This window comes from Chiloscyllium plagiosum, chromosome 2 (assembly GCF_004010195.1).
Source record: "Chiloscyllium plagiosum isolate BGI_BamShark_2017 chromosome 2, ASM401019v2, whole genome shotgun sequence".
NCBI lineage: Eukaryota > Metazoa > Chordata > Chondrichthyes > Orectolobiformes > Hemiscylliidae > Chiloscyllium > Chiloscyllium plagiosum.
The window spans coordinates 32,672,842-32,685,351 of record NC_057711.1 but is presented as its reverse complement, the minus strand read 5'-3'; the positions used below and the strand labels follow the sequence as shown (position 1 = coordinate 32,685,351).

At 38.6% G+C, this 12,510-nt stretch overlaps 1 protein-coding gene across 3 annotated transcripts in view; it reads right to left on the bottom strand.

The window, feature by feature from the left end:
* The window catches only part of LOC122558517 (KH homology domain-containing protein 4-like), a 42,922-nt gene extending 30,864 nt beyond the window's left edge, over positions 1-12,058 (bottom strand). Inside the window, exons 1-4 of one of the 3 annotated variants that reach the window (XM_043707194.1) lie at positions 11,788-12,058; positions 9,759-9,913; positions 6,822-7,033; positions 1,993-2,053 (exon numbers count right to left, since the gene is read on the bottom strand). In XM_043707194.1, the coding sequence (XP_043563129.1) occupies positions 1,993-2,053; positions 6,822-7,033; positions 9,759-9,809 (324 nt within the window). In that variant the 5' untranslated portion in view covers positions 9,810-9,913; positions 11,788-12,058. The remainder of the gene's footprint in view (positions 1-1,992; positions 2,054-6,821; positions 7,034-9,758; positions 9,914-11,787) is intronic. The other 2 variants (XM_043707213.1, XM_043707202.1) reach the window with 2 other exon arrangements.
* Positions 12,059-12,510: the final 452 nt, after the last annotated feature.

Below are 12,510 nucleotides of genomic sequence, written 5' to 3'. Positions count from 1 at the left end.
GACTTTCCGGCCTATCATCCTCACCACCTATCGTATTCCCAGTCCCCCTCCCCCAAATTCCCTCCCCCCAACCTTTTATCTCAGCCCGCTTGGCACACCAGCCTCATTCCTGAACAAGGGCTTATGCCCGAAACGTCGATTTTCCTGCTCCTCAGATGCTGCCCGGCCTGCTGCGTTTTTCCAGCACCACGCTTTTCAACTCTGGTCTCCAGCATCTGCAGTCCTCACTTTCTGCCAATTAAATACATACTTTGGTTCTGTCTTTACAAAGGCAAACACAAATACATCACAAAAGCATTGGAGAACACATGGCCTAGTGAGAAGGAGCAACTGAAGGAAATCAGTATTGGTATCAGCAAGAAAATGGTGTAGAGACAATCAATTGAATTAAAGGCTAAAAAGCCTTAGGGCCTGATAATCTAAATCCCGCACTAGTTAAGAAAGTGGCTCCTGGTGGTCACCTTTTAAGACTCCATTGACTCTGGGACTGTTCCTATAGATTGGAGGGTAGCTACTGTAAACACACTATTTAAAAAAATGAAGATAGAAAATACGGAATTAAAGGTAGATTAGCCTGGCACTGACAATAGGGAAAATGCTGGACTCTATTATAAGAGATTTTACAGCAGAGCACTCGGAAAACAATGATAGGATCAGACAGAGTCAGCATGGATTTATGAAAGGGAAATCATACTTAATAAATCTGTGGGAATCATTTGAGGATTTAACTAGTGGAGTTGGTAAGGGAGAGCCAGTGGATGTGGTTTATTTGAACTTTCAGAAGGCTTTTGACAAGGTTCTACTTAAGAAATTAACATGTAAAATTAAAGCCCAAGGGATTGGGGGTTGTGTACTAATAGAGAACTCACTGACAGACAGAAAACGAAGAGTAGGTAAAAATGGGTCTTCCCCACCCTGGCTGGCAGCCATTGGCTAGTGAGTAACCACAGGGATCAATGCTTGGACCCCAGCTATTCATGAAATATATTCATTATTTTGTTAAGGGAACAAAATGCACTATCTCCAGGTTTGCTGATATCACAAAGCTCTGTGGGAGGTGAACTGTGATGAGAATTTTCAGTGTAATTTAGACAAGCTGAGTGAGTGGGGAAATGCATGGTAGATGAAACATAATGTGAGGTTATCCTCTTTGGTAGCATAAACAGAAAAGCAGATATGAACGACAGATTAGGGAAATAGGGAAACCTCCTCTGAACTAGCTCAATTTATTTACATTCTTCCTCAAATGAGAGCAAAATTGCACACAGTATGAAATGAAAATGCATCAATACCTGCATTACTGAAGCATAACATCCTTGCTTTTATGTACAATTCCTTTCATAATCTGGATAGCATTCTATGAGCTTTCTTTCTTACTGCATCAGAATACTAACTTTTGTGACTCATGCACCCAAACACAATGATCCCCTTACAACCTAGAACTCTACAACTGCTCTCCATTTATCAACTCTGCATGTTTGTTCTTCCTGCCAAAGTGGACATCACACATCCCTTACTTATGCCTGAGTTTCACCCACTTACTCAACATGTATCCTGTCCAACCTCATGCCTTTTCACCACAAGAAAATCACCTATTTTTGAATCAATGCTGTTATCAGCCAGTAACAAAATACAACCAACAAATTTACTTGAGAAGTTCTTAACTATTTCTCTTGCAATTCAGTATGTCATGGACAATCTGATTACCAGATATATACAAAACATACAAAATAGGACAAATGGACCATTCAACCCCACAAGCACGCTTCATCATTCAATGAGATTACGAGTGATCTCTTTAGGTTCCAAATTTCCGAGTCCCATCTATCCCAAATATCCTTTTGATTTCCTTGCCTAACAAGAATCTACCTACCTCTGCCTTGAAAATAATTAATGGCCCTGTTTTGACCGCCTTCTGATGCAGAGTTCCAAAGTCACTCAAGAGGTTTTGTTTTTCTCATCTTGGTACTAAAAATTACAAGGTTTACTCACTGTCTGAAGCAAGTTTTCACAAAGTGTTTTTGCTGACGCCAAACCTTCTGGTTTAGGATGACTGCAAAAATAAAAACAAATTTGGCAACAAATAGAGTAACATATGTCAAGGATATTGAATATTAATTTTCAAGTTTGAGCTTACAATTTCAGCAGAGAAATCTGGCAGCTACAGTACAATATAACAGTTCAAAGCCCATCAGGACAGGTGATGCAATTTAAAATTAAATTAATAAAACTAGAATTAAAAGCTAGTAGCAGTAATGGCAACTATTAAACTATCATTGATTGCTGTAAGATCTCATCAGCTTCATTAATGTCCTAGAGGGAAGGAAATCTGCTGTCTTTGCCTGGCTTGCCTTCCACATGCCACTCCAGGACCACAACAATGTGGTTGACTTTTAGTTGCCCTCTGAAAGAGCCTAGCAAGCCACTCAGTTTAAGGGTAGTTAGATATGGGCAAGAAGCATTAGCCTTGCTAGCAACACCCACAAAAACACAAAAGTCAGTAAGATAAATGACAATTAGATGGGATTAAATGCAGCATGAATGCTGGCCAAGCTACGTGGAAGACTGTTTGCTTTTAATTAAACAGGTTTGGTCATCTTTTACATTCACCTAAATGAGCAAATGAAGCGTCAATTCAACCTCTCACCTAAAGGACTGTAATTGTCTTATTCACTCATGGGATAAGGGCGACACTGGAAGGGCCGACATTTATTTATTTATTATTGTCATCGAGAAGGTAGCGGTGAGCTGCTTTCCTGCACCATTGCAATTCTTGGGTTTCAGGAACACCCACAGTGATGTCAGGTAATAAGTTGCTGACCCACTGACAGCAAAGAAGAGCAATATAGTTCCAACTCAGACGTCGAGACCCAAAGTCTTGCAAAATAATACAAAAAGACATTGAAAGCAAAACTATTGGTACACCCATGTATCTGCTGCCTGTCTTCCTAGGTGGGAAAGGTATTAAGTTCAGGAGATGCGTTCAAAGGAGCCTTGCTAAGCTACTGCAGTGCATCTTGTAGACAGTACAAAGTGCCACATCGTGCAACTTAGGAGGTAAAGAGAGTGAATATTAAAAATCACACAACAACAGGTTATAGTCCAACAGGTTTATTTGGAAGCACTAGCTTTCGGAGAATTGCTCCTTCATCAGGTGATTGTGGAGACTAAGATTGTAAGACACAATTTATAGCAAATGTTTACAGTGTGATGCAACTGAAATTATATATTGAAAATATAATTTCAGTTGCATCACACTGTAAACTTTTACTATAAATTCTGTGTCTTACAATCTTATTCTCCACAACTAGCTGATGAAGGAGCAGTACTCCGAAAGCTAGTGCTTCCAAATAAACCTGTTGGACTATAACATGGTCTTGTGTGATTTTTAAACTTTCTATACCCCAGTCCAACACCGGTAACTCCCAGAGTGAATGTTGAAGATGATCAATGGTTTGTCAGTCAATCAGACAGCTTTGTCATGGTTTTGTTAATGCATTAATTCAGTCATGAGATGTGGGCAGCATTAGCTTGCCAGCATTTATCGCCTGTCCCTAGTTAGCTTAAAGGAGGTGATGATGAGCTTTTTCTTGAACCGTTGCAGTGTACATGTTATAAGTTGACCCAGAATACCCTTACGGAGGGAATGCCAGGATTTTGACCCAGCAACACTGAAAGAATGGCAATATATTTCCAAGTCAGGATGCTGAGTGGCTTGCAGAGGAACCTGCAGGTGTTTCCATGTATCGCTTGCAAATGTCCTTCTGGATGGAAGCAGTCGTGAATTTGGAAGGCGCTGTCTAAGGATCTTTGGTGGATTTCTGCAGTACATCTTGTAGACAGTTTTTTAAATTCACTTATGGGATGTAGGCATCTCTGTCTAGACCAGCATTTATTGCCTATCCCTAATTGTCCAGAGGGCAGTTTAGAGTCAACAATGTTGCTGTGGCTCTGGAGTCACATGTAGTCAAGACCAGGTAAGGACAACAGATCTCCTTCCCTAAAGAACATTAGTGAACCAGATGCATTATTGATGTCAATTGACAATGATTTCATGGTCAACATTAGACTCTTTAATCCAGATTCTTTATTGAATTTAAATTCCACCATCTGCCATGGTGGTATTTGAATCCAGGTCCCAGAAAATTAGCTGTGTTTCTGGATTAGTAGTCTAGCAATAATACCACTAGGTTATTGCCTCATCCCCAGTTCATACTGGTCCTACTGAGCACAGATGATTAAAGGAGTGGATGCCAAATAAAGTAGACCTGGATGGTGTTAAGCTTCGTCAGTCTTGCTGGAGCTCATCTAGGAAAGTAGGGAGCATTCCAACACACTCCTGACTTGCGCCCTGTAAATGGTAGACAGGTTTAAGGGAGTCAGGAAATGAGTTACTCGCCACAGTATTCCTAGTCTCTGACTTGCTCTTGTAGCCACTGTGTTTATGTGGTGAGTCATGTTGAGTTTCTGGTCAATCGTAACCCGCAGAATGTTGACAGTGGGGATTCAGTGGTGGTAACGCCATTGAATGTCAAAAGCCAGCGATTAAATTGTCTCTTATTGTAGATGGTCATTACCTGACATTTGTGTGGTATGAATATTACTTGCCACTTGTCAGCCCAAGAGTGGTTATGGTCCGGATTTTGTTGAATTTGAACATGGACTGCTTTCGTATCTGAGGAGTCATGAATGGTGCTGAAAGCTGTGCAATCACCTGTGAACGTGTACACTTCTGACCTTATGATGGAGGGAAGGTCATTGATGAAGCAGCTGAAGATGCCAGGTTGATAGTAATGGTTGAGCAGGGGATATGCCAAGCCATGAGGTTGCAGATTGTGGAGTTCAATTCTGCTGATGGGACACAGCATTTCATTAAAGGCCTGTCTTGAGTTGCAAGACCTGTTCAACTTCTCTCCTATTTAGCATGGTGATAATGCCACACAGTACAATGGAGGGTGTCTCAACGTGAAGATTTCATCTCTACGAGGGCTGTGCAGTGGTCAGTCTTAGCAACACTGCCTTGGACAGATGCATCTGCAGTCTGCATATTGATAAGGATACGGTCAAGTATGTTTTTCCTTCACCACCTGCCACACACCAAGTCTAACAGCAATGTCTTTTAGGAACCATTCAGCTCTAATCAGCAGTGCTGCTGCCAAGCCACTCTTGGTGGTGGACAGTGAAATCCTCCAGAGTACATTTTGCACACTTGCCACCCTCAATGCTTCCTCCAAATGTAATTCAACATGGGGCAGTAATGGCTCATCGGCCTAGGGAGGCGGTTACAACGTAAGCAGCAAGGTTTCTTTTGCCATGTTTAACCTGAAGTCATAAGACTTGAGTCCGGAATCAATGCTGAAGATTCTGAAGGCAACTCCCTCCTGAATGTATGTCACTATGCCACAATTTCTGCTGGATATGTCCTGACAATGGGATAGTGATGGCGATATCTGGAACACTGCCTGCAAGATATGATTTCATGAGTATGACTATGTCAGGCTGTTGTTTGAGCCCTCCCAATTGTGACACTAGCCCTGAAGTGTTTGTAGGAGAACTGTGCTATCTCTGCCTTTGCCTTTTCTGGTGCCTAAGTCAATGCCAGGTGCTCCATCCAGTTTAATTTCTTTGTTGAGACTTCATAGCCATTGATACAACTAAGTGGCTTGCTGGGCCATTTCAGAGTCAACCACACTGCTATAGGTCTGGAGTCACATGTAGACCAGACCATGTGAGGGTGGCAGATTTCCTTCCCTGAAGGATACTATTGAGCCAGATGAGTTTTTCCAACAATCAACAATGGATTAGAGTCATAAGTAGATACTTAATTTCAGATTTTTAAAAATTATTTTTTGAATTCAAATTTCACCAACTGCCATGGTGGGATTCGAATCCGGGTCCCCAGAACATTGGTTAAGTTTCTGGATCAATAGTATAAAGATAATATCACTAGGTCATTGCCGCTTTCCCTCCTGACTTGGGGCTTATAGATGATGGACAGGAAGTAATCCGCTGCAGAATCCCCAACCTCTGACGTGCTGGTGTAACCGAATTACTTATATGTTTGGTCAAGTTCATTTTCTGATCAGTGGTAATCCTCAGGGTGTTGATAGGGGGCAGTAGTGCCAATGAACATAAAGGAGTGATAGTTAGGTTCTCCTTTGTTGGATACAGTCACTGCTGTTGGCATGAATATTTCTTGCCACTCATCAGCCTAAGTTTAGATGTGGGCCAGGTCTTGTTTCATATAGGCACTCACTTATACAGTATCTCAGGAGTCACAAATAGAGCTGAATATTGTGCCATCATCAGTGAACATCCCCACTTCTGACCTTTTACTGGAGGGAGGGTCTTTGATGAAGCAGCTGAAAGTGGTAGGGCCTAGGACAAATATGTGTGAAGTTACATTGATGAAATAAATCAAGAAGCTTCCAGATTTAAACACCAGGTTTAGGAGTAACATGAAGACACCACCAATCGGATTTAATAGTGGCTGCTGTGAAACGGGTGCAAAAAAGGTGGGGGGGGGGTAGTCATTCTTACAATTTCCTGGGAATTCTGCTAATTTCCCACCAGTTTTTCAGCAAGAATTTTCAAAAGCTCTGTAGAAATTTACAGCCAATCTATATTCAAATCAATGATATAAGTATTATTGGGAATAATATTCCTCAACATTCTGTAGTACCTGAATATTATTTTGTTAATAAAATAAATAAGCTAAGATACAACATCATTGATAAATTTCAAAGTATTTTTCCTCTGAAGTTAGTAGCATTAGCCATTTTTCTATTCAATAATTTTATTCAAGTGAAAAATTGACTTACGTGATATAAATATACATAGGTTCGAATGCCTCCCTTCCAGACATTGGTTCAATGAACCCTGACCCTTTACCTCGGAGGTGAACTTTGGCTCCTGTTTCATTTTGAATATGGTGCAGGAAAGACCCTCCTGGACCTTCCACTTTTTCTTTTGCATTGAAATTCGGAGGAGCATGCTCGAGACCTACAAAGATTTTGTCCTGAACAAAATGCATCTGTAAACAGAAACAAAAATGCATTTCAGAATGCAGTATTATGCCAATCATAAATATACTTAACATTCACTGTACTTTTGAATATGGATACAAAGCATTTAAATTTAACTTAATTTTTGTTGGGAGCCAACTAAACTGAAACCATAATAGCAACCTGAAAACTTTAAAATATTCATGCTCCTTTGACAGGTTTATGGTTTAATGAAGTTATATAAATGAAAGTGAAATTCACCATAACCCTAGAAGATCAAAGGTTATTCTCTCATTAAAGAAAGATGACCTGTTGATGAGTTTAACCTGAGGGACACCATACCTCAACCAAGAGGTGAGGTTGAGAAGGTGGGGCCTTCATACCTCAGTAGGTATGGGAGTCAAACTATGACACCAATGGCTTGTGTTTAATGCGTCACGAACCAGCTTTCCAGCAAGAATCTATAGAAATTACAACGCATTATAGCATTCCAAAAAAAACTATCTTCAAGGAAACCAAAGTGCATTTAACAGAACAATAGTGATGAAGTTCCTCCTTATGTCCCACATCCTCGTAGCCAGTCACAGGCTGATGTTAACAGCAGTCATAGAACCACACTTCATATTACTGTATTTGCCTAGTTGGATTTTGTTGGAATTACACAAGCGCGAACAGCAACAAATTAAGACAGAAAGTTAAAGCAATAAATAAAACATCAAACTGACAAACCAATAAAAGATTTGCTGAAATCTTGTTTCAACTTGTGGTCAAACAGACCCAAAATATTGCCTAATTCAGATACGACACACAAACCTGGTTGACCATTCTAAAAATCCAAAGTTGTTTTCCTGTACAATAATACTAACTAGATACTGAAGTTTAATTTCCATCCTCATTATTTCAACAACAGCCAGAGAAACTACACCTCATTTCTCAATCAGGCACTTTACAACCTATCAGATAAGATTCTCATTTCAACAACTTTAGATTATAACTACTGCTCACATTTTTTCCAGACAGCAGATTCTGGGAAAAAGTTTACCTGTTGAAATGTAAAAAATGTATACCTATTCGAGGCCCTTATCGTTCCATTGTCACCCTTTGTTGTCTTACATCTTCATATCTTTTGTCATATAAGATGCACTGCGCTCCATCCAATAAGAATCTCTTACTGTTTTCATCACTACTTTTCTTCCCAACCTCCCTCTTTGAGCTATGCGCTTGCTTATAAACTGTTTAATCTCAAAATACACCCAGTTCCATCAAAAAGTCATCAGCCAGAACCTTTTGTTGTGTATCCACAGATGCTCCTTTACTTGCTAAACATTTCCAGTATATTAAGTTTTCTATTGAATAAGTTTATCGTCACCAATTCAACATTTCGTTTTGTGGTTTGCTTGGATCATAAGAAGCAAAGTGGCAGACAAGGAAGGAGTTGAACACCACAGTCCAAAACAAAGTCAAATAAGAAAGGCACTCGCACCAATGCAAACTGCTCTCTCAAAGACACAATTAAAAACAGGGTTAAAATGGAAAACTTAACTGTTGATTTGAAATTAGATTGCTTTTAGAATTTAATTGAATTATTTGATTGCTGAATTAATTTCAAATGTGTTCCCTTTTCTTATATTGTGTATAATGCATAAAAGCAAAACTTTTAACGTATCATTCATAGTAATTTGCATTAACATTAATCAGATAATCCATAACACTTACCTACTGGACCATGCTTTTGGTCATCTAACCTAACATTATCTTATATGACTGTTTCATATCTGGTTTTAGAATTCACCTGTCTTGTGCCATAGGAAGCTTTTATTGAATGAAAAGTGTGAGAAAAGCTGTTGTTATTGAAATACTTGCCAGATTTTGGTGTTTCAAGACAATGGCAATTCTGCTTTTCATCAGATTGTTTGCAGGCACTTTCTAGACACAACAAGATTTTTTCACTATATAAGACCAATGGTCTTTCTTAGAGAACACATTTTTAAAAAAAAATTATCAAAAATACACATTTAATTCCTGATAAAGGGCAGATTTATAGTGATCACTTATTGTCAATACACTGAAATTTGAATTTCACACAGATACCAACTTTGCCACACCTAGAGTTAAGACCTCAACAGACTATGCAGCAACTAAAAATAGTCAGGGGAATGTACATGGGATTGCTGAGTCACAGTTCAGTGTCACAGCAAACCTGGAAGTGCTCAGGAATTCTGCTATGCTCATGCTTTAAACCTATCTGAACTTAATTCAGATGTTTAAAGACAATAGTCTCTAAATATGAAATTTTAAACTTTAAGATAGAGCTTCATGTTTGTGTGAACACAAAGATGCAAAGACAGAACGATTACAGCTTCAGCCAAGCAGAAGGCAAGTAAACAGGTCTGAATGGAATCCTACCAGGTCTAATTTTAAAATCCCTATTAAATGAGGCTGAACCATTTGTTCTCCAATTCAATGACAATATGGGCATCAACCATTTAGCAAAAATATGCTTTAAATAGTGTCCAATTTAACAGATTATTGTCTTTTGTAAATCTGGAAATAGAGTACTATTACAGTTATTAATCAGCACAGTCAGATCAGGATAAAGCCATTAAAATTAAATTACTAGATTGTAATTTTATATTTTTATTGAATATTTATCCCAAGTCTGCAATGCGTAACTTCATTTACAAATGCTTCTGTAACTAAGATTAACCAACACAACTGCGAACCAACATTCTGTTTAGCCTAAACCATACATACCCCTGGTTGTAACTGGGGCAAAGAGTTGTATGGAGAATTGTGTGCAGCCATAGGACTACTCCTTGCAGTAGATGTCACTACAGGTGGAAGTGGCTGTTTGATGGCTTCTTTTGCTAATGCTTCACCAATAATCTCTTTGATCCTGTTTACAGCCCCTGAGATGAAAACAAATCAGCTGTACTTGGTGCACATTGTTTTCTTGGAATGGAAGGTTTATTATAGCAAAATAACTGCAAGTAAAACAAAACACCTAAAAACGCTTCAAAGTGATCTCAACATGTCTGTAAAGGTTACTATACAATCTACTTCATTAACACCACCAGTAGGACTTTTTTTAAAAAATCAAACTCAACAATGACCTGCTAAACAAAACATAACAGAAACTGATCAGCAGGTCTGCAAGATAAAAACTTGAATGAAAGTGCAATTCCTACAATAAATTTATAACTCTATATTAACAAATTTAAATAATTTACATATTATGTTCAAAACCAGGTTCCTGCTCAAAATAAGTATCTTGACAGTTGTGACATCTTCAAACATCTCAGAAACACCCAAGTAGACAAGTTCACATAATTAAAATATCTACTTTGCTTCCCAAATTTTAATATCTCATTGGTTCTGCATTAAAATGAACAATTCAGTCTTTTTCCAAGATTTAAAACCAGTATTTCATTACTCATTAGTCCGACATGCAGTTCTATTTCATTTTAATTGAATTAATACGAGATGTTAAAAGATAGGTACAGTCCTTCCACCACAGACCTATGTAGTGAGTAGGTGATCCAAAGACAGATTTAGCTCCTTTCTGTATTAAGTCAGCCAGACAATGGCGGTAAAGTCAGGGGCCAGGCAAAACAAAAATGACGTGGACACAAAACTAGCACGAGAACCACTGCTTTAATAAGGTAAAGTAGAAAATCAGCAGTAAACGATACTCCAGAGAGTGTAATGCATGTACACAGAGAATTAGGACAAGTCTTTATGGCCTCTTGGAAATGGCCCACTGACACTCATGGTCAGGGTTATATAAAAACAATTATTTGTGCAAGGTACATGGTGGCGACTGACCCCATGGAATCACATCCTACTTAATAACTTCATATAAGGAAAAATTAGAGGGGAGAATAACCAGTTACAAATTAGCTTACAATATACATTTCTGAAGATCAACAGAAATAATCTACTTACTAAATACAAGATAGACCCAGATCTTCCAATTACCATCAGAATACACCTGACTGACAGTAATCTTATTAAAGATTGCTCACTTACCTGTCAGTGACCATTACAACAGCATTCAGAATCTGGTCTGTCCTCCATTGTAGGAAACCAGCTAGAAATCCACTCAGCGCTGATGAGCGCAGGAGGCCATGATGAGTCCCCTTTTTATGGGGATGGCAGCCAGTAAGTAATCATTTAAAGGTTCCAAAGCCACTCTGACAACTAATGCAAGAAGTTAAGTGAAAAAATAGGTGGGTGAGGGATATCAAGTGATAAGTGGGTGACAGAGTACATGTGACACAGAAAGTGAGAGGATGGGGGGGCGGGGGGGTGGTCACCAGGGGAGTGGCATGGAAGCGATTGGGGAAAAGGGTGTCCAGTTAGAATTTGGAGTTGGGGTTCAATTTCATAGTTTGCCAACAGCAGCTCTAATTCCTCTGACATTTGCTGGCTAACCATAAAGCTGAGTTACAATCCTCCGAAGTCTCAGACTCAATCAGATTTGTGGACTTTTTGGGGATTAATGCCCATCGAAAATGTAAACTTCCAAAGCAATTTCCACATAATCAATGTGTGAGCACTCATAAAAAGTCCCAATGCACATCTTTCAGTGTACGTCTAGTCCGTGACTAGCCAGAGAACAGAAGATCTGGGCCACAGTCTATTATTCATCAGATAGCATCCAATGTTCTGTAGGTTTAACAATTATGACAAAGTATAAAAACTATAATTAGCACCCAGATAATACAAAAATGACTGAATCTTAATCAGTGAAATTAGATGTAGCAATTTCAACAGGTCTTACTGTCCACACTCTTCTGCGTCTGTGCCTGTATGCAAAGGTAGAGGGGTCGATCCCTAAAGAAAGAATAATTATTGACTTAAAGCGCTTTAACTTCAATGTCACTAATGCAAAATAATGCCACCAAAGATAAAATAAGTTTCAAGCTTTAAAACAAAATATACAAGCTGTGATTCGGGGTTTCAGTATCAGTCAATTTTTCCACTAGCAACTAATGATTTAGGCAAAGAAAACAGTTTTGTCAATAAAAGATTTTCATTTACATAGCACTTTTTGCAACCTCAGCACATCACAAACTGTCTTTTAGACAATTCTGAAATGCAATATTGTGTAATGGAGGGAACATAATATCCAAATTGTACAGAGTGAAGTTCCACAAATAGTACAAAGTGAACAAGTAATATGTTTTAATGATGTAGATTGAGAAATAAATATTATTCAGGAACTAATAATCAGATTTCACCCAATGCTCACTTTAATAAAACTCTTGAAAAATGATTTAAATTTATAGCTTTTGTTTCACAACTTCAAGGTAAACCGAAGTGCTTTACAGCGAATACATTATTTTTAAAGATAATCAATATATTGAGTGGTATGACAGCCAATTTCAGACAGCACGGTCACACAAACTACACAATGAAAATGTGATACTATGCTTTAATGATGTTGATTGAGGGATAAATATTGCCCAGAAAACTTCCCTGAAATTAAATATTTAAGCCCACC